Below are 19,824 nucleotides of genomic sequence, written 5' to 3'. Positions count from 1 at the left end.
TTTTTTTTTTTTTTGAGACGGAGTCTCGCTCTGTCACCCAGGCTGGACTGCAGTGGCCGGATCTCAGCTCACTGCAAGCTCCGCCTCCCGGGTTCACGCCATTCTCCGGCCTCAGCCTCCCGAGTAGCTGGGACTACAGGCGCCCGCCACCTCGCCCGGCTAGTTTTTTGTATTTCTTAATAGAGACGGGGTTTCACCGTGTTAGCCAGGATGGTCTCGATCTCCTGACCTCGTGATCCGCCCGTCTCGGCCTCCCAAAGTGCTGGGATTACAGGCTTGAGCCACCGCGCCCGGCCTTTTTTTTTTTTTGAGACAGGGTCTTGCTCTGTCACCCAGGATGAAGTACAGGGGTGTGGCCATGCAGCCTTGACCTCCCAAGCGCAAGCAATCCTCCCACCTCAGCCTCCTGAGTAGCTGGGACTATTGGTGCAAGCCAGTATGCCTGGTTCATTTTTAAATATTTTGTAGAGATGGGCCGGGCATGGTAGCTCATGCCTGTAATCCCAGCACTGGGAGGCCGAGATGGGTGGATCATTTGAGGTCAGGAGTTCGAGACCAGCCCTACCAAAATGGTGAAACCCCCGCCTCTACTAAAATACAAAATTAGCCAGATGTGGTGGTGGGTGCCTGTACTCTCAGCTACTCGGCAGGCTGGGGCAGGAGAATCACTTGAACCCAGGAGGCGGAGGTTGCAGTGAGCCGAGATTGCACCACTACACTAGATCCTGGGTGACAGAGTGAGATTCCCTCTCATTTAAAAAAAAAAAAAAAGATATTTTGTAGAGACAAAGTCTCACTATGTTGTCCAGGCTGGTCTTGAACTCCTGTACTCAAGCGATCCTTTGGCCTTGGCCTTCCAAAGTGTTGGCATTACAGGTGTGAGCACCACACTGGGCCAGGCATTTTCATTAAGGGTCTGACACACTGGCTGGTAAGTGAAAAGCAAAGGAAATGGTTCTGTGCAGGAGGGCGGGCGGTTTGACTAAGAGAGCTGTTCAGTTCTCCTGGAAACCTTGTTCGGAGGCTGGCATTGGGGTTAATTACTGCAGTGGTGACCTCCACAGAACTGAGTGAGAGGCAGGCGTAGCTAATCGGAAAACAGGAAATGTCCCAAAGAATGACTTGAGCCCTTGAGCACACTCAGAGTGTGCCCTGCATTTGAGTCAGTTGTTATGTTCTGGGCTGAAAGTATTTGATTTCTTTCCATAGGAAGAAACAGTCATCTTCATAAAATTAGACACTGGAGCCAGGTTGAAGGATAGGTAATGTGGAGAAAGGAGAGGGAGTTTCCTGTTATTCAATTTGATGTTCAGTGCCTGCAGTTTTAACCTGTTTTTTTTTTTTTTAAAGAGGTAGAATCAAATAATTGACTAATATAAATACGTGACTGGCTGCTGATAAGAAAAATAATTATCTACTTTTTTTTTTGCCTGATGTGTTTATGTGTGAGAATAGGTGTTCAATAAAAGGTAACATATACACATTTTGATAAACATCAGAGCCTCCTTCTTGGAAGAGATTGAGCTGGGTTTCTCCAGAAGGGTAGGAGCCAATGCCAGCCGCTTAGTTTTTCCTTGTTAGCTAGGGAAATGGGAGGTGCAGTGGTTAAATGCATGGGCTCAGGAGTCATACTAGACCTGGTTAGAGGACTTCGTCCTAGCCCTGTGATCTTTGGCAAATTACCTAAGCATTCTGGGGCTCTCTTTGCTTGTCTGCAAACTGAGGATAATAACAGTGCCTACCTCATAGGCTTGCCAGGAGGATTCAATGAAATGATGCATGTGAAGGGCTTAGCAGCCCAGGCGTGGTGGCTCACGCCTGTAATCCCAGCACTTTGGGAGGCCAAGGTGAGCAGATCACTTGAGGTCAGGAGTTGGAGACTAGCCTGGCCAATATGGGGAAACCCAGTCTCTACTAGAAATATAAAAATGAGCTGGGCGTGGTGGTACACACCTGTAATCCTAGCTACTCAGGAGGCTGAGGCAGGAGAGAGACTGTAGTGAGCCAAGATCGCGCCACTGCACTCCAGCCTAGATGACAGAGTGAGACTCTAACTCAAAAAAAAAAAAAAAAGGTGGGGGGCTTAGCAATGCCCAGCCTGCAGTGAGCGTCCCCTAGGGGTAGTACCGTTAGCATCAGCCTCACACGGTGAGTGCCAGGAGCTGCAGGAAGTTCTGGTTGAATAGCTCCACCTGGTCTGTGGTCAACTGGCATCTGCCTGGACTCAGCCATTCCCCTTTGTTTTCAACACACAATTGAATCGTGTGTTCAGGAACATGTGATGGGAGAATTGTTGGGCCACTTGGATTTTCCTCATGGGTTATAAACTTTTTGAAGTCATAAAATCCAGTTTCTAATACCCTCCACCTTTAAGTACTTATATCGGCCAAATGAGGCTTAGCCTGGTACTTGAGGCTTCACAGTGAGACCATAACCTTCCCACAAAGCCCAGTTGCCCCCTACCCACTTCTACACTCTTTGGTTCCAGCCAGTTGGGTCCTGGAGTGTCCCCCAGATGTGACGTAACTGGTTCTCCCTCCTCCATGCCTGATCCACCCACCCTATTGCGTCTACTGGAGTGAGCTAGTCTTCTGGCGCCACATTTCCAACCCCTCATTGTCCTCGAATTCTCATCTAGTTCAGCCTCTGCTTCTGTGCACACAGCCTGAAGTCACCTTTCTTTCCTCTGAATTTGCCTGTGCATTGATACCCCTCTGATAGCAACTGAAGTCCTTTCTCTATCAGTCCCCTATAGCCACATTTCCCCTCCCCACTAGACCCCTTGAGGGCAGGAACCATGTCTTGGGTATTTTTGTGTCTCCTACAGTGCTCAGCTCAGTGCCTGGCAAGCACCATTTCACAAACATTTGTTGGGTGGAAGAATGAAGGAGCTGACTAATGTTTGCGGAAGAACTCACTCAGTGAACCATTTCTGTGGGCTAAGCTCTGAGGTCTCTTGGCCTGAGCTGACCAGTCATTATTTCTGTTTATTCCCCCTCTGACAGGCAGGAAGGAACTTCAGGATGAGAATGAGATAGGCAAGAGCATGGTGGAGATTTTTGCTATTTCTTTTCTTTTCTTTTCTTTTCTTCTCTTTTCTTTTCTTTTATTTTTTGATGTTTTGCTCTTGTTGCCAGGCTGGAGTGCAATGGCACGATCTGGGCTCACTGCAACTTCCGCCTCCCAGGATCAAGGAATTCTCCTGCCTCAGTCACCCAAGTATCTGGGATTACAGGTGCCCGCCACCATGCAGGGCTAAATTTTGTGTCTTTTGTAGAGATGGGGTTTCACCAGGTTGGCCAGGCTGGTCTTCGAACTCCTGGCCTCGGGTGATCCTCCTGCCTCAGCCTCCCAAAGTGCTGGGATTACAGGCATGAGCCACTGCACTTGGCCTGTGGAACTTTTTTTTTTTTTTTGGAGATGGGGTCTCGCTCTGTCACCCAGGCTAGGGTGCAGTGCTCGATCTTGGCTCACTGCAATTATCCTGCCTCAGCCTCCTGAGTGGCTGGGACTATAGGCGTCCACCGCCATGCCTGGCTAATGTTTTTTGTATTTTAGTAGAGACAGGGTTTCACCATGTTGCCCAGGCTGGTCTCGAACTCCTGAGCTCTGGCAATCCACCCGTCTCAGCCCCTCAAAGTGCTAGGATTACAGGCGTGAGCCACCATGTCCGGCCAGCCTGTGGAACTTTTTAAGACTAAGAACTATCTTACACTCTTCTGTTTCCTGTTACTGGCACGCAATGGATGCTTAATAAATGTTTGTGAATGAAAGAATGAACAAATGAATCTTTTCACACTCCCCATCTGCTGACTCTGGAACAATCCTGTCCCTCCTGAGGGCAGAGAGGATCCGTGGTCCCAGGCTTGGCGTCAAGGTAGCTTGCAGCGAGTCTTCCGTGTACTCTGTTTCCTAGGTCAGGAACCAGGTTTGGGACTCGTTTCATGTTGACAAGTGCTGTTTTTTTCTGTGATCTACCTGGAGCCCTTGTCCCTGCCTTGGCTCCCTGGTTGGAGTCTTGGGGACTTGGAGACTGGAATTTTGCTTCAGTGCCATCTTTCAGTGATGCAAATCCTACCCCAAGCCCGGGTGCTCAGTTTCTATTGCACTATTTGCTGCCTTCTCCTTGCTTTCCCTTCTTGCTTGTACTTCTTGGAATCGCCTGTCTTCTCTCTTGAAGGACTGCCATGGTCTCAGGGTCCAGATCCACTCCTTTGTGACTCAGTTCTCCACCCCCCAAGCCCCGGTTATGGGAGCAGGGGTAGTGGTAAGGTAGAGGGAGATTGGTGGAACTATTTCATGCTTGTTGAATGCGAGGATTCCTAACCTTTTTCAAGGTCACTAACACATTTGAGAATCTGATGAGAACAATGAGCTCTTTCCTCCAAGAAAATTCACAGATGCAATATTTTGTGTATGAGAGCAAATAATCTTGGAGAGTTTCAGGATACCCTGGAAAGTGACCATGAACTTCCTTATGGACATTTTCCAAGATGCCAAGCCCGTCACACACGTTATATTTATGCATCTTCATTATCCAGCATTTCCGACAGCTTCCAAAAAGGCACTGTGGTCTGGTGGCAAACACGCACAACCACAGATTTTGGAGCCAGAGGGATGTAGTTCAAAATCTGGCTCTGTTTCCTTATTAGTTGTGTGATCGAAGGCAGGTTAACTACTCTCCATTTTCTTGGCTGAGAAATGGGAATGACCATGTTTACCTCGAAGAATTGTCTCAATGGTTAGAGACACTGCGGTAGAATGCACAGCCTGGCACCTAGAGATGATTCTGTAGAGGGAGCAGCTACAATTACACATAGAAACCATTTTGTCCAGTTCTATTTAAGTTAAAAATTCTTTGCATGTCTCCTCTTTCTCTCAAGAGCACTTTATTATACTGTAACCAGAGAGGAGGATTGGGAGTTTCTGTTAGAGGAGGAGAGGGATGGGTGGGGTCAAAATGGAAGTGTGGGAGGGGAAGTTTCAGGACAGCTTCTAGGGGACCTCAGAGTCAGATGCAGTGAGGGGCTGTGTAGGTCACATAGAGAGAGCACAGGCAGAACCAGCCAGGATAGGTCTGGGCACAAGCCGACGAGTAGCGTCATGCTGAAGCTTAGGAAGGGAAACCATTGGGCTGTGTGTTGCCCTCTCAAGTGGAAAAGTTAATGCTTAGCAGAGTGAGGGCCATGACTCACAGCCTTACTATGCTGAGGTCTTGGAAGAATGAGGTGGTTAGTCCCACAGGCAGCTGTGTGCTGGGAGCCAAAGCAATGTGACATTAGCTAAACAAAACCCACTACCTCCTACATTCCACAGCAGTAAAGGAGAAGCAAAGGCTGAGGAGTGATTCAAAGTGTGGCCACCAATGTGAGACTGCCTGGGTCTCAAATCCTAGCAGGACCATTTATTAACTGGGTGACTTACTTGTTTTTTGTTTTGAGACTGAGTCTCGCTCCATCCCTTAGGCAGGAGTGCAGTGGCACGATCTCGGCTTACTGCAACCTCTGCCTCCTGGGTTCAAGTGATTCTCCTGCCTCAGCCTCCTGAGTAGCTGGGATTACAGGCACCCGCCACCACGCCTGACTAATTTTTGTATTTTCAGTAGAAATGGGGTTTCACCATGTTGGCCAGGCTGGTCTCAAACTCCTGACCTCAAGTGATCTGCCCGCCTCAGCCCCCCAAAGTGCTGGGATTACAGGTGTGAGCCACCGCACCCAACCAACTGGGTGACTTTGAATGTTACTCAGCTTCTCAGTTTCCTTAGCTGTGAAAGGGGGATGAAAATAGTAATTACTTACCTCCTAGGGTTTTTATATTTTATTTTATTTTTGTTTTTTGGACAGGGTCTTGCTTTGTTTCCCAGGCTGGAGTGCAGTGGTATGATCTTGGCTCACTGCAGCCTTGACCTCCTGGGCTCAAGGGATCCTCCCACCTCAGCCTCCTGAGTAGCTGGAACTATAGGCATGTGCCACCACACAGAGCTAATTGTATTTTTGTAGAGATGGGGTTTCATTATGTTGCCTACGCTGGTCTTGAACTCCTAGGCTCAAGCAATCCTCCCACCTTGGCCTCCATAAGTGCTGGGACTACAAGCATGCACCACACCACCTCACCTGGCTCCTCCTAGGCTTTTAAGATTAGATGAAGGCCAGGCGCAGTGGTTCACACCTGTAATCCCAGCACTTTGGGAGGCTGAGGCAGGTGGATCACTTGAACTCGGGGGTTTGAGACCAGCCTGGACAACATGGCGAAAGCCCATCTCTACTGAAAAAACAAGTAGAAAAATTAGCTGGGCGTGGTGGTGTGCACCTGTGGTCCCAACTACATGGGGGGCTGAGGTGGGAGGATCGCTTGAGCCGGGAGGCAGAGGTTGCAGTGAGCTGAAATAGCGCTGCTGTACTCCAGCCTGGGCGACAGCATGAGACCCTGTCTCAAAAAAAAAAAAAAAAAAAAAAAAAAGGTTAGATGAGATAACGCTTACAAAGTATTTTGTGCGCAAAGATTAGCTTTTATTTGGGTAGGTATTTGAGGACTTGGGGACCCAAGAGAAGCCTCTGCTCTTTGGACATTGCTACAAGGAAACTTTAAGTACTTGCTTAAAGTTGAATTACTCGTGTGCTCATCCAGGTGGGGTACTGTCCAGGCTCAGACACAGAGAAGAAAGACCTTATGTCTGCAGAAAAGATGGCCTCAGAGAAAAGGAAGCCCCAAATTATCTGCGAGTCCTAGAAAGTGTTCATCTGCTTATGACCTTGTACCGAAGCCTATGGGAGGGAGTCCAGCTTGATACTGGAGCTGTGCTGGCGTCTTAGCACACTTAGAAGCAGCATGAGCTTCAAAGCTGAAATTCCAGGTTTAAAGCAGGGCCTCACTGCCAGGTGTGAGCTCAGATAAATGTCTTAACTCTTTGATCCTCAATATCCTTGCCTATAAAATAGCAATATCAGCATCTCAGAGGTTAGCTTTGTTGGCTTCTTTCTACGGCAAGCCGGAGATGCAGAGGCTCTGGGTAGCCTTGGTGAGGGAAGGGCAGAACATCGCATCCCTTAACTCCATGTAGACCTGGAGATGGGAAAATCTTGTAGACCAGAAAAGGCCATTTCATTTGGAAAACTGTGATTCAGGTAAACTCCCATCCTAAGCAGATGAATGGGGAAATGTGGGCACAAGTAGGCCTTTGGGTAATGTTCTTAGAATAAATGAATGGCCCATGCTCTTTAATTTTTTATAAATGATTGCTGTCTCTTCCTTTATCTCTTTTGCAGATGAGAAAAAGAAAACAAAGAAAGTTGATAATGAATTGAACCCTGTCTGGAATGAGGTGACTTCATCATTTTTTCAACTTTGTTTTAATAGATAAGTTATCTCTGCTTGTCCTATCTTTGGGTAAGAGGTTATCTCTTCCCTTTGGAAGGAGAATCTCTACATTTCACCCCCACCCACTCCATTTCCCTTTGTGCTCACCAAGAGAGCAGGGCAGTTCAAGGACAGTAGCTTACCAGCGACCATCTTCTGTACAGCAGTGGCATGGCGAGGGAAGCCTGGACTGACAAGGGAGTTGAGTTCTTACCAGGCACCGCCATGAGCTTGCTATGTGGGCTTGGTCCACTTACACTGCATATCTGGGGCACATGTGTAGAGCAAGGATGGGATTAGATCATCTCCAGAGTCTCAGAAGGAAGGCCTCATAATTAAAAACATATCTGCATGTGACAAATCAAGAGTATATCACATGATTCTCTGTGTGTCTAGCTGGGTAATGACATATATTGTTTTTATGTTGATAAAAGCGATGTCCAATATACTTCATGTGGAAATTTTTGGAAACTTCAGTTAATCATTAAAAAATTAACTTGGGTCCCACTGTGTAGAGGCACCTACTATTAACATCTGTGATGTATCACCAAGTGTTTATTGGAGGAATGTATTTAATAAAATCTGACGTCTGATACACAAACTAGCATCATATAGCAAATGATTTCCTCTCCTACACTTTCTTACTATTATATCCTGAGCATATGCCCTTATCATTCAATTCAGAAGTATTTTAATGACTGTGTAATATTCTACTGAAGATATATAACTTATTTACCTCCCCCAGCTGTTGACCTTATATCTATTTTAGGAGTATTTCAGTGTTTAATATTTTCACAAATATGTGAAACAATTTAATTCTTCCCACAGAATAGGATTTTCCTACTCTCTCTCTCTCATTTTTTTAAACCACCCAATTATTCATGAAACTTTAACTGTTTAATAGTTGATGGCCAGCTCCATTGTGTTTTTCAAAAGCTGAGTCAAACCTCCCTGGACTAGAGCAGTAATGAATGTCTTTGTTATTTTCACCAAGTCACCAGGCCATGAAAGCTCCCCTCCACCCACCCATCTTTCTCTCCCAACTAGTTTCAATCTCTGTAAGATACGGACTAGACCCTTATCTTTTTATTTTTATTTTTATTTTGAGACAGAGTCTCCCTCAGGTTGGAGTGTAGTGGCATGATTAAAGCTCAATACTGCCTTGAATTCCTGGGCTCAGGTGATCCTCCCACCTCAGCCTCCTGAGTAGCTGGGACCACAAGCGCACACCACACCCCAACTAAGTTTTTTTGTAGAGATGGGCTTTTGCTGTATTGCCCAGGTTGGTCTTGAACTACTGAGCTCCAGTGATCCACCTGCTTCAGCCTCCCAAAGTGCTGGGATTACAGGTGTAAGCCATTGCGCCTGGCTAGACCTTTTATCCTTGAATGAAGTGAAACAAAAAACTTTTTAATGCCTTGTTTTTTTTGTTTGTTTGTTTGTTTTTTGCGGGGCGGGGGGGTTGAGACAGAGTTTCACTCTTGTTGCCCAGGCTGGAGTGCAGGTTGCTCACCGCAACCTCTGTCTCCCCGGTTCAAGCGATTCTCCTGCCTCAGCCTCCTGAGTAGCTGGGATTACAGGCATGTGCCACCACGCCCAACTAATTTTGTATTTTTAGTAGAAACGGGGTTTCTCCATGTTGATCAGGCTGGTCTCGAAGTCTCGACCTCAGGTGATCCACCCGCTTGGCCTCCCAAAGTGCTGGGATTACACGTGTAAGTCACCAAGCCTAGCGTTTTTTATTTTTTATTTACTTATTTATTTTTGAGACGGAGTCTCACTATGTTGCCCAGGCCGAAGTACAGTGGCGAGATCTCGGCTCACCGCAAGCTCCGCCTCCTGAGTTCTCGCCATTCTCCTGCCTCAGCCTCCCAAGGAGCTGGGACTACAGGCGCTCGCCACCACGCCCGGCTAATTTTTGGTATTTTTAGTAGAGACGGGGTTTCACCGTGTTAGCCAGGATGGTTCGTGATCTGCCTGCCTCGGCCTCCCAAAGGGCTGGGATTACAGGCGTGAGCCACCGCGCCTGGCCCTTTTTTTTTTTCTTTTTTTTAAATTAAAAAAAGACAGGGTCTCGCTTTGTCACCCAGACTGGAGTGCAGTGGTGCAATCACATCTTACTGCAGCCTCGATCTCCCGGGCCCAAGCGATCCCCCTGCTTTAGCCTCCTGAATAGCTGGGACTACAGGTATAAGCCACCATGCCCAGCTAATTTTAAAAAACGTCTGTAGAGATTACATCCTGCTATGTTGCCCAGGCTGGTCTTGAGTTCCTGGGCTCAAGCCATTTTCCCATCTTGGCCTCCCAAAGTGCTGAGATTACAGGCGTGAGCCACTGGACCAGCCTTTTTAGTGCCTTTCTGAAACGCCCGGTAGGTCTCAGGCAGGTTGAGAGGGAATTCCACTTATCTGTAATTTCTCCAGAACCCAGAACACAGTCAGCTGGACTACAAGCTCCATGAGAGCAAGAGACCCCTTGGGTTGGTCACTGCGGATTCCTAGTACCTGACACAGAACTCTAAGAGTAAAGCAAATAAAAAATACATTTATGTGAGAGTGCTCCCTACTTCAGATTTTGAATCATCCCAACTCGTCTCTTTATATTTGAGATCAAGCCACATGACCAATCGCAGAGAGAGATGTGCTCTCGTGCGAGTTGCCATGTCCTCTGCAGGGAATCAGCCATCTTATTCCATTTTGTTTCCAACATTTTTTTTCCTTTTCCTTTCGTATTCCAGATGTACTTATCAAGTAAACTGTTATATAACTGAAACCAAACACAAATGAAATGTCAACCCCAAACCCACTGGGATTGCTGGTGGCGGGTGTGTTCTTTTTTTTCTTTTTTCTTTTGAGATGGAGTTTCGCTCTTGTTGCCCAGGCTTGAGTGCAATGGTGCAATCCCGGCTCACTGCAACTTCCACCTCCCGGGTTCAAGTGATTCTCCTGCCTCAGCCTCCCAAGTAACTGGGATTACAGGCATGTGCCACTACGCCTGGCTAATTTTGTATTTTTAGTAGAGATGGGATTTCACCATGTTGGTCAGGCTGGTCTCGAACTCCTGTTCTCAGGTAATCCACCTGCGTTGACCTCCCAAAGTGCTGGGATTACAGGCGTGAGCCACTGCACCCAGCTCTTGTTTTCTTTTTTGAGACAGGGTCTTGCTCTGTCACCCAGGCTAGAGTGTAATGGCACAGTCATAACTAACTGCAGCCATAACTAACTGGGCTCAAGCAATCCTCCCGCCTCAGCCTCCCAAGCAGCTGGGACTATAGGCACACACTACCTCGCTCTGCTGATTTTTAAATTTTTCATAGAGATAGAATCTTACTATGTTGCCCAGGCTGGTCTTGAACTCCTTGCCTCAGCCTCCCAAAGTGCTGGAGTTACAGGTATGAGCCACCATTCCCAACCTGGGCGTGTTCTAATAGAAGCTCTGAGGCCAGGTGCGGTGGCACATGCCTGTAATCCCAGCACTTTGGGAGGCCAAGACGGGTGGATCAGATGAGATCAGGAGTTCGAGACCAGCCTGGCCAACATGGTGAAACCCTGTCTATTAAAAACACAAAAATTGGCCAGGTACGGTGGCTCACGCCTGTAATCCCAGGACTTTGGGAGGTCGAGGCGGGTGGATCATGAGGTCAGGAGTTTGAGACCAACCTGGCCAACATGGTGAAAGCCCATCTCTACTAAAAATACACAAATTAGCAGGGCATGGTAGCAGCCTCCTGTAATCCCAGCTATTCAGGAGGCTGAGACAGGAGAATCGCTTGAACCCAGGAAGCAGAGGTTGCAGTGAGCCGAAATTGTGCCACTGTGCTTTAGCCTGGGCAACAGAGCAAGACTCTGTCTCAAAAAAAAAAAAAAAGAAAAGAAAAATTAGCTAGGCATGGTGGTGTGCACCTGTAATCCCCAGCTACTGAGGAGACTGAGAACTTGGTTTTTTTTTAAAAGTTCTGAAAATAATTTTTTAAGAAGTTCTGAAACAAGCTTTCCTTCCATTCCAAGCCCACTGCAAGGAGGATCAAGTCATCATTTAATTTATTTAATTCATGTATTACCTAATCAATCAAAGGCATCAGTGACACTTTATCAATCTTTTTTTTTTTTACATTTGTCATTAGCAAGCAACCTACTGCATTAAAATGAGAGACTCAGAAAGGTCGGTGTATTACAGCGTTGACCTACCATGGTGGAACTTAAAATGAGAGGCATTTTAGAAAATGTTTTCTTAGATTTTTCATCTTCTTTGTTTGATAGTAGCATGATTAAGAAGAGCAGATAATTTAAAACTAGCCATTGAAGAAAATGTTTTCACATACACCCTGCATTTTATTCTTTCAGCAGTTGTGGTAGGTGTTGAGTCCAGCTCTTGAGTATGAGGCAGGGGTGTGTGGTGACCCGGCTGAAGCCACAGAACCTAGAAAGCAGAAAGCCAGGAGTTGTCTACAGGTCCTCCAAGTCAACATCTGGTTTGCCTTCCCACCCCCTCAGCTGCCTTAAGGTTTAGAATTTAATCATTTCTGCCTAACTTCAAAAGATTGTCATTGGTGAAAATAATGACCCACCATGTGGTAATTGGTGCATCTTAGTATAATCTCTGCTCCTTTAACAGCCTTTTTTTTTTTTCAAAACCTTTCTGTGAACAGATTTTGGAGTTTGACTTGAGGGGTATACCACTGGACTTTTCATCTTCCCTTGGGATTATTGTGAAAGATTTCGAGACAATTGGACAAAATAAGTAAGTTGTTTTCACCTGTTTTTCTCATTTTATGTATTACTATCTCACTGTTGTTTATTTTGTTGAAGAGACACATCTTTAATAACATATTATAATCCTTCCAATATAAATGTGCTTTAATTCCATGCCCTGCTCCCTTCTGAGCCAATAGCAGATGTGGCTAATCCATCACAGCACTTTTTCCCACTGACTACTTTTTTCCTAAAAAGCTGCAAACACCGAGCCACCACTAGTCTATCAAACTTGGCACTTAGAGTGAAGGCTGTTCACACGCCCGCAACTTCTTGATTAACTGCACTTCCTACCTCTGGTAGTTTATCTGAACTGTAGTGATAATGCATACAACCCAGATCACTTCTTCTGATTATTTGTGGCCCATACACATCTCATTCAAGTTTTACTTTCAGCCCCATTTCCATTGTAATGTCTCCTTCGCCTTTTAATCCCAACAGACCTAAACAGACCTTAATCCTTGCCTTACTGCCTCTTTCCTTTCACATGGGGAAGGGTCACGGTGGTGCCTGTGGTGACACCGAGGGTTGACCACTGGGTAAAGTTGGGAGACTTCCCCAACAGCTCCCCGTGGGACAGAAGGACCTTAGTATTAATAAATTCACCCTAGCCCTGGATCTGGACTTTGGCCTTGTAGACTTAGACCCAGTCTTATGTTACCAACTCAAACTAACCAAGTTCACAAGAGACCAAAGTTTTTTTTTTTTTTTGAGACGGAGTCTCGCTCTGTCACCCAGGCTGGAGTGCAGTGGCGCAGTCTCAGCTCACTGCAACCTCCGCCTCCCATGTTCAAGTGATTCTTGTGCCTCAGCCTCCTGAGTAGCTGGGACTACAGGCGTGTGCCACCATGCCTGGCTAATTTTTGTATTTTTAGTAGAGATGGGGTTTCACCATGTTGGTCAGGCTGATCTCGAACTCCTGACCTCATGATTCGCCTGCCTCGGCTTCCCAAAGTGCTGGGATTACAGGTGTGAGCCACTGCACCCGGCCTATTTTTGTGTTTTTTAGTAGAGATGAGGTTTCACCATGTTGGCCAGGTTGGTCTCAAACTCTTGGCCTCAACTAATCTGTCCACCTCAGCCTCCCAAAGTGCTGGGATTACAGGGGTACAGTAAATTAGATGGTCACTGCAGTTATTGGGGTCTTCTGCTTACCGGCATCAGAATAAGACAGTCTGCACAGACATGGACTCCCTGGACAGTGCTTTGATAGGCACTCCCATGTTTGCCTTTGATGAGATCCTTTTTACCATTCTCCGTTGCTGACCGATGCCCCCTGCATATTTTTCTGTAACTATATAAATACATTCTGGGACGGGTGTGGTGTCTCAGGCCTATAATCCTAGCACTTTGGGAGGCTGAGGTGGAAGGATCACTTGAGCCAAGGAGTTGGAAATCAGCCTGGGTAACATAGTGAGACCCTATCTCTAAATAAATAAATACATACCTGCATACACTCTGGCAGGTTCTGGTCCCACTCTCTTGCACTGGAAACTATTCTAGCTTTTTAAGGTTCTGTTGCATATCTCAGCTGTGAACTATTATATGATTATTTATTCCCCACCCCAACTCCCAAAAGCCAGTTTTATTTCCCATATTTCAAAGTTTTGGGGAAGGGGAGGGGAGGGCCTCACACTAGCCTCCTGCATGTTACTAAGACCCTCCTCTTCTTTGCTTTCTTCTTTCTGCAAATGGTACCATTGTTTATATTCTAGACCAGGCCTCTCCAACAGAAACACAGTGCAGGGTGCAGATGCAATTTAAAATTTTCTAGTTGCCAGATTAACACAAATATAAAGAAATGGGTGAAATCAATTTTAATAATATATTTAACTCAGCAGATCCAAAATGTTATTTCAACGTGTAATCAATGTGTTTGAATCATTGTGATATTCTGCACACATTCTTTCTCTTACTCAGGCTTTGGAAGCGTTTACTTCACACTTACAGCACTTCTCAATTCAGAGACTAACCACATTTCAAGTGCTCTGTAGCCAAGTGTGGCTAGTGGCCACCATATTGGACAGGATGGTTTCAGATCCTGGGCTTAAAACTTCAAACCTCTCTGCACCCTCTCCCTCTTGCTTGTTTTTTGTTTGTTTGTTTTGTTTTGTTTGCGACAGAGTCTCACTCTGTCACCCAGGCTGGAGTGCAGTGGCGTGATCTTGGCTCACTGCAACCTCTGCCTCCCAGGTTCAAGTGATTCTCCTGCCTCAGCCTCCCGAGTAGCTGGGATTACAGGTGCACACCACCATGCTCAGCTAACTTTTGTATTTTTAGTAGAGACAGGGTTTCACCATGTTGGACAGGCTGGTCTCAAACTCCTGACCTCAAGTGATCTGCCCACCTCGGCCTTCCAAAGTGCTGGGATTACAGGCATCAGCCACCGCGCCCAGCCCCCTCTTGCCTCTTATCCAGTCTGTCCCCAGATCTTATGTTTTCTTCCTTTCCAAAGTCTGTGCTTGTGCATGTGTTTCTTCCCCAGACCTACAGCCACCAGCCTAGTTGAGGTCTTCCTCATTTTATGCCTTATCTATTTCAGCATGGCAATGGGTTGGCCTCAAAACTCTCATCTATGGTTTAAAGTCCTTGCTTTCCTGAAGGCTATGATACTTAGAGAAAGTTAGAAAATAAACAAATACACTAAAAAATATAAACATAATGTGTCAGGTACCTTGAAATGCTGTGAGCTAAAGAAGAAACTGTTATATCCCATGAAGAAAAGCAAATCAGAGGAAAAAGGAAAGTGGTCAGGGGTAGCGGGGAAGGGAGATCCCATTTTATGTGAAGTGGTGATAAGGTAACAATTGAGCATAGACCTAAATATAATCACAAAAGTAATTACAATTTTGCACCAACCTAACATAATGAAGAACTGAGCCATGCAGTTCACTGGGGGGTAGGGGGGAAGAATATTCCAGGCAGAGAATAGCAAGTGCAAAGGCCCTGAGGCAGGACTGCACTGGGGATGCTGGAGAAATGTGAGAAGGGCAGCCAGGCTGGGGCACAGTGAGGAGTGAAAGTGCAGGAAGGAGGTGAGGTCAGAGAAACCACAATATGTGTGACTTTGTGGGCCAAGGCACGGGCTTTGGATTTCATCCTAAGTGGAATGGGAATCCGTTAAAAGGTTTTGCTTATGATCTGACATATTTTAAAAGGATCACTCAGGCTTTTTGTGTGGAGACTGGAGGTAGGAACCAGTTAGGAAGCAGGAAAACAATACTGGGATACCATTATATATTTATTTTAGACCTATTGAAAACACAGTGGGGCCCTCAGATGACAGCAGTGATGGGAAGAGGACAGCCCCCCACCCTAAGGCTCATCCTGGCACTCATTTTGGACATTTGTATGCATTTCTAGAGATGGAGTTCACGTACAGTCTATCTGAACCTGGACATTTTCATATTTTTCTGAACCTATGACATGCATAATTCTGAACAAAGAAAATACGATAGGTCCTGTTCTAAGAGGGTCCTTCTAAGGTTCAGGGGCACCATGCATCATGCTGAGCTATGTTGCACTTGGTGTTCTGATGCCTGCTGAGTATAAAGACCAAATGAGGCTGGATGTGGTGGCTCATGTCTGTCATGTCAGCACTTTGGGAGGCAGAGGCAGGCGGATCACTCGAGGCCAGGAGTTCGAGACCAGCCTGGTCATCGTGGCGAAACCCTGTCTCTACTAAAATACAAAAATTAGCTGGGCGTGGTGGTGCACACCTGTAATCCCAGCTTGGGAGGCTGAGGCACAAGAATCTCTGGAACCTGGGAGGCAGAGGTTGCAGTGAACCGAGATCACACCACTGCGTTCCAGCGCTGGTGACGGAGTGAGGGAGAAAAAAAAAAAGACCGAATGAGCACGTGGTTACTCTGATATTATGATGATGGGAATTGTTAGGCATAACAGAAGAAGGTAAATTCTAAGCCAGTTATGAAGCTGGTCTTGATTACTTTTTCAATCTTTCCTTCCTCCCATCTTCCATCCCCCTGACTGTTGCTGGGCATCCAGTGTCTTTAAGTTTCCTGGCTCCCACAGTGGTATGCGCTGAGGCCTGCCCTCTGAGCCACACCCTGCACCCTCTGCCAATTCTTTTCCTGTACAAAACTTACCTGTCCTGTGGCTCAGTCCTTCAAGGCCCCGCTTCAAAGCGCTTTCTGAGAAAGTAATCGAGTGATGGCATAACAGCTGCTAATAGTTAATTTCCCCGTAGCACTGACTTTTGGACTGAAGGCCATCAGTGACTTACTTGAAAAAGTGAACAACATGGGAATTTTAGGCCTTATGGTCAGGTCATTGGAGGAGGTGTTTTTATTAATAATTAGAACATTATCTCTCTGTCCTGTAGATTCCACTGCATAGTTTACTGTCTTGCAATGGAAGGCCGACCCTGTGTCAGCTCCGTAATGAACAAGGCATGATTTCCTGCCCCTCCGTCGCCTCTGCTCTTTTACTCAGCAGTGTACCTCCCCATCCTCAGCTAGGAATCACGATCATTAATTAGTTTAGTTTCCACCAACTAACCAATACACACACCTTGGTCAAATTACCTGTGCATTTCAGAAACAAACATTTTTTTAACCATCTGGGAATAAGCTGTATGTGTGTCCAAAATATTTGTGTATTTTGGGCCCGGATTTTCTTTTTGGCTTTTCTACTAAAGTTCTGGCCTTTGAAGATCCACTTACAGCTCAGTGTGGGACCGCTTCCCTCACCTGAAGCGCAGGGTGGGGGCGGAAGGGTTTTCTACAACTTAAGGAATGTCCTGCCTGTTGACTTTGCTGTTACTATGGAGATGGCCTGTGCAAACACGAGCCCTCGTTTTGCATCTGCTGCTCCTGGCCTGTTAGCAAACAGTTCCCAGCTGCCTGGGCTGGCTGTGCTCCATGCCTACACCCGCATGGGCTAGACCCAGGCAGTCCCAGGCTCACAGCGCCTGTGGGCAGTGAGACCTCCCCACCCCTCGGGCACTGGGAGCAGGTTGCCCTGTTCAGTATGGACTCTCCTCTTCCTCACTTTACAGTCATCCAACCAGCCATTCGGAGGGAATGAGGGTGAGAAAGGAGACAGAGGAGCCTCTTGGTTTCATGAGGAACATGAAATGTTATTTTTAGAGGAAATGTCAGAGTGGAAAGATTTTCCCAGAGGCTGAAGAATGAAAGTTCCCTTTGCAGACAGCCAATGGCTATCGCTTGGTGAGGACTTAGCATGTGCTAAGGGCTGTGCCCAGCCCTTTGCATTCATTATCCCACTTGATCCTCACACACACTCCATATGATGGGTCCGATTTTTCCTCAGAGAGGTTTAGTAATCTGCTTAACGTCACACAGCAGGTGTGTGTCAGAGTCAGCTCATTTATATCCAGGCCTGTACACTTGACTTTTATGTTATACTAAAAGCCTCTGACTACCTACAGGAAACAAAATGTAGGTAGAATGATCAATTCTCTCTGCTGAAATAGAAGTGACTTTTCCTCCTAATTTTGAAAAAAAAAAAAAAAAGAATTCTCAATATCAGTGTATTGCTACCTTTTATAAGCTCCACCCTAGGTAAAAATTTTCAGCATTTTTATACTGTTGAATAGGAAGTCACTTATGCCTATATTCTGCAATGGGCCAGATATATGAAGAGACTATATCTCATCTCATTTGCTCTTCACAGTGACCTTGAGAAGGAGAGAGCAGACTTTAGCCTCAGAGGGGTTGAGGCGGGGACCCTGATCTGTTGGCATCCTGGCCCTACCCTTGAGTTCCTAAAAGTGCCATCCTCAAGAACCTGTACATGTAGAAATAAAAGATATTGACAAGTTTTCAGATTTGTGTGTGTGTGTGTGTGCGTGTATGCACACGTGGACACACATGCCCAGGAGAAAAAACAGGTATTGCCTAGAGTTTTTGCATTTGCTATTCCCTTTGCATGGAGTGCTCCTTCCTTCAAACTACAATAGACATAAAATCTTGCCATTGGGCCTCACCATGTCTGATCATCCAGCCTAGAGCAGCCTCTCCCTGTCACTCTTTATCTTATTACTCTGTTTTATTCTTTCAAAGCCCTTCTTATTAGGGAGCTCATGTGAGCATAAGAATGGGAAAAGGATTCTGTGTGAGCATATAGATGTTAGAATTGTGTTTTAGACAAGTACTCAGGGTATGTGCTGGTCCACACACCTGCTATATGTAACTCAGCATTTACCACCAGCTGAAATGTTCTTTTCTATTTACTTAATCATTTGTTCTCTCTCTACTGGATAGCAAACTCCATGTCACTCTTGTTCAGTGCCGTGAGACCAGCACTTAGCACAGTGCCTGGCATACGGTAGGCTCTAAATAAATGTGTGTTGGATGAATGAGTGAACAAGTGAGTTTATGATGCTCCTACATGGATGACATTTACCATTTACGAAGCACCTTGCAGCTGTCATGTCAGCTTACTGATAATGGGCCACCAATGTGGAATCTGTCCGCTTCGGCTCTCTGAAACAGCTCCCTAGTTCCAACTTGGGTTTAAGCTGCAAAGGGGTCAGGATACAAAGGTCAGAACACAAGAGAAACAAACCTCTCTCAGAAAGCTCATGCTCTTTTGTAGAGAAATGTGGAACTCAAGGCTGAGCTCACAGGAAGGCAGCAGAGCATGGTATTTGAAAGCTGGGATTCTGGAGCCAGGCAGAAGCCGATTAGAGACCCAGATCTACTGATTACTAGTGGGTGACCTGGGCAAGTTACTTACCCTCTCCAGGCCTCCGAATTCTCATCCTTAAATAGACTGTAGTTTGGAATTGACTGTAGTTTTGTTATGCTAAGGGATTAGATTTACCCTTCCACCTGACACAACTAAAACAAAATACATGCAACAGTAGTTTTCAGATGTTGGACTTTGCTGGCACAGAACAGTGATCTCTAAGAGATGGGAGACAAATGAGGTAAGCCCTGTGAGGTCCCAGCTTAATGCCTAGAAAGACTCATTTCCATGCTGCAACGCAAGAAAAGGGAACCCAGGCAGATCCTTGTGGTCTCCCAGAGTTGGAGAGGTACAGATGGGAGTCTAGAGACGCCAAGGTTAGTCTAGAGACGCCAAGGTTACTAATGGACCAAGAGGAGAGAAACATACACACACACACACACACACACACACACAGAGAGAGAGAGAGAGAGAGAGAAGAAAGAAGAGAGAAGAGAGAGGAGAGACAGAGAACACTTCAGAGACTTACAGAGAGTTCCCCTTGAATCTTCAGCTGAGAACTGAGTGAGGAAACTACCTGAGGCAGGACTAGAAAGAGTTTACGTTCCCACCAACTGGGGAAACACTTGTAATTCATAGGGAAGGATTTTGCCTCCATAATGTAGAGAGAAAACAATAGAAACTGACCCAGAAATGGCACACAATCAGTAGACATGGACATAAAACAAGTATTATAATTCTTTAAAAAATTTTTTTAAATGCTTTTAAAAAATTATAATTCTTTAAAAAATTTGTGTGTGTGTGTGTGTGTGTGCGCGCGCATGTGGTTTTGTTTTGTTTTTGTGAGACAGAGTTGCCCAGGCTGGAGTGCAGTGGCATGATCTCAGCTCACTGCAACCTCTGCCTCCGGGTTCAAGTGATTCTCCTGCCTCAGCCTCCAGAGTAGATGGAATTACAGGCACATGCCACCATGCTCAGCTAATTTATGTATTTTTACTAGAGATGGGGTTTCACCATGTTGGCCGGGCTGGTCTCAAACTCC

The 19,824-nt window shown here is 46.1% G+C and overlaps 1 protein-coding gene across 2 annotated transcripts in view; it reads left to right on the top strand.

Moving 5' to 3' along the window:
• MYOF (myoferlin) overlaps positions 1 to 19,824 on the top strand; it is a 171,706-nt gene that overhangs the window by 18,103 nt on the left and 133,779 nt on the right. For both annotated transcript variants that reach the window (XM_025396191.1, XM_025396190.1), the window contains exons 2-3: positions 7,266 to 7,321; positions 12,005 to 12,096. In XM_025396191.1, the coding sequence (XP_025251976.1) occupies positions 7,266 to 7,321; positions 12,005 to 12,096 (148 nt within the window). The remainder of the gene's footprint in view (positions 1 to 7,265; positions 7,322 to 12,004; positions 12,097 to 19,824) is intronic.

Source organism: Theropithecus gelada, chromosome 9, assembly GCF_003255815.1.
Source record: "Theropithecus gelada isolate Dixy chromosome 9, Tgel_1.0, whole genome shotgun sequence".
Taxonomy (NCBI): domain Eukaryota; kingdom Metazoa; phylum Chordata; class Mammalia; order Primates; family Cercopithecidae; genus Theropithecus; species Theropithecus gelada.
Note: the sequence above shows the minus strand (reverse complement) of the source record. Positions and strands in the feature narration are given on the sequence as shown.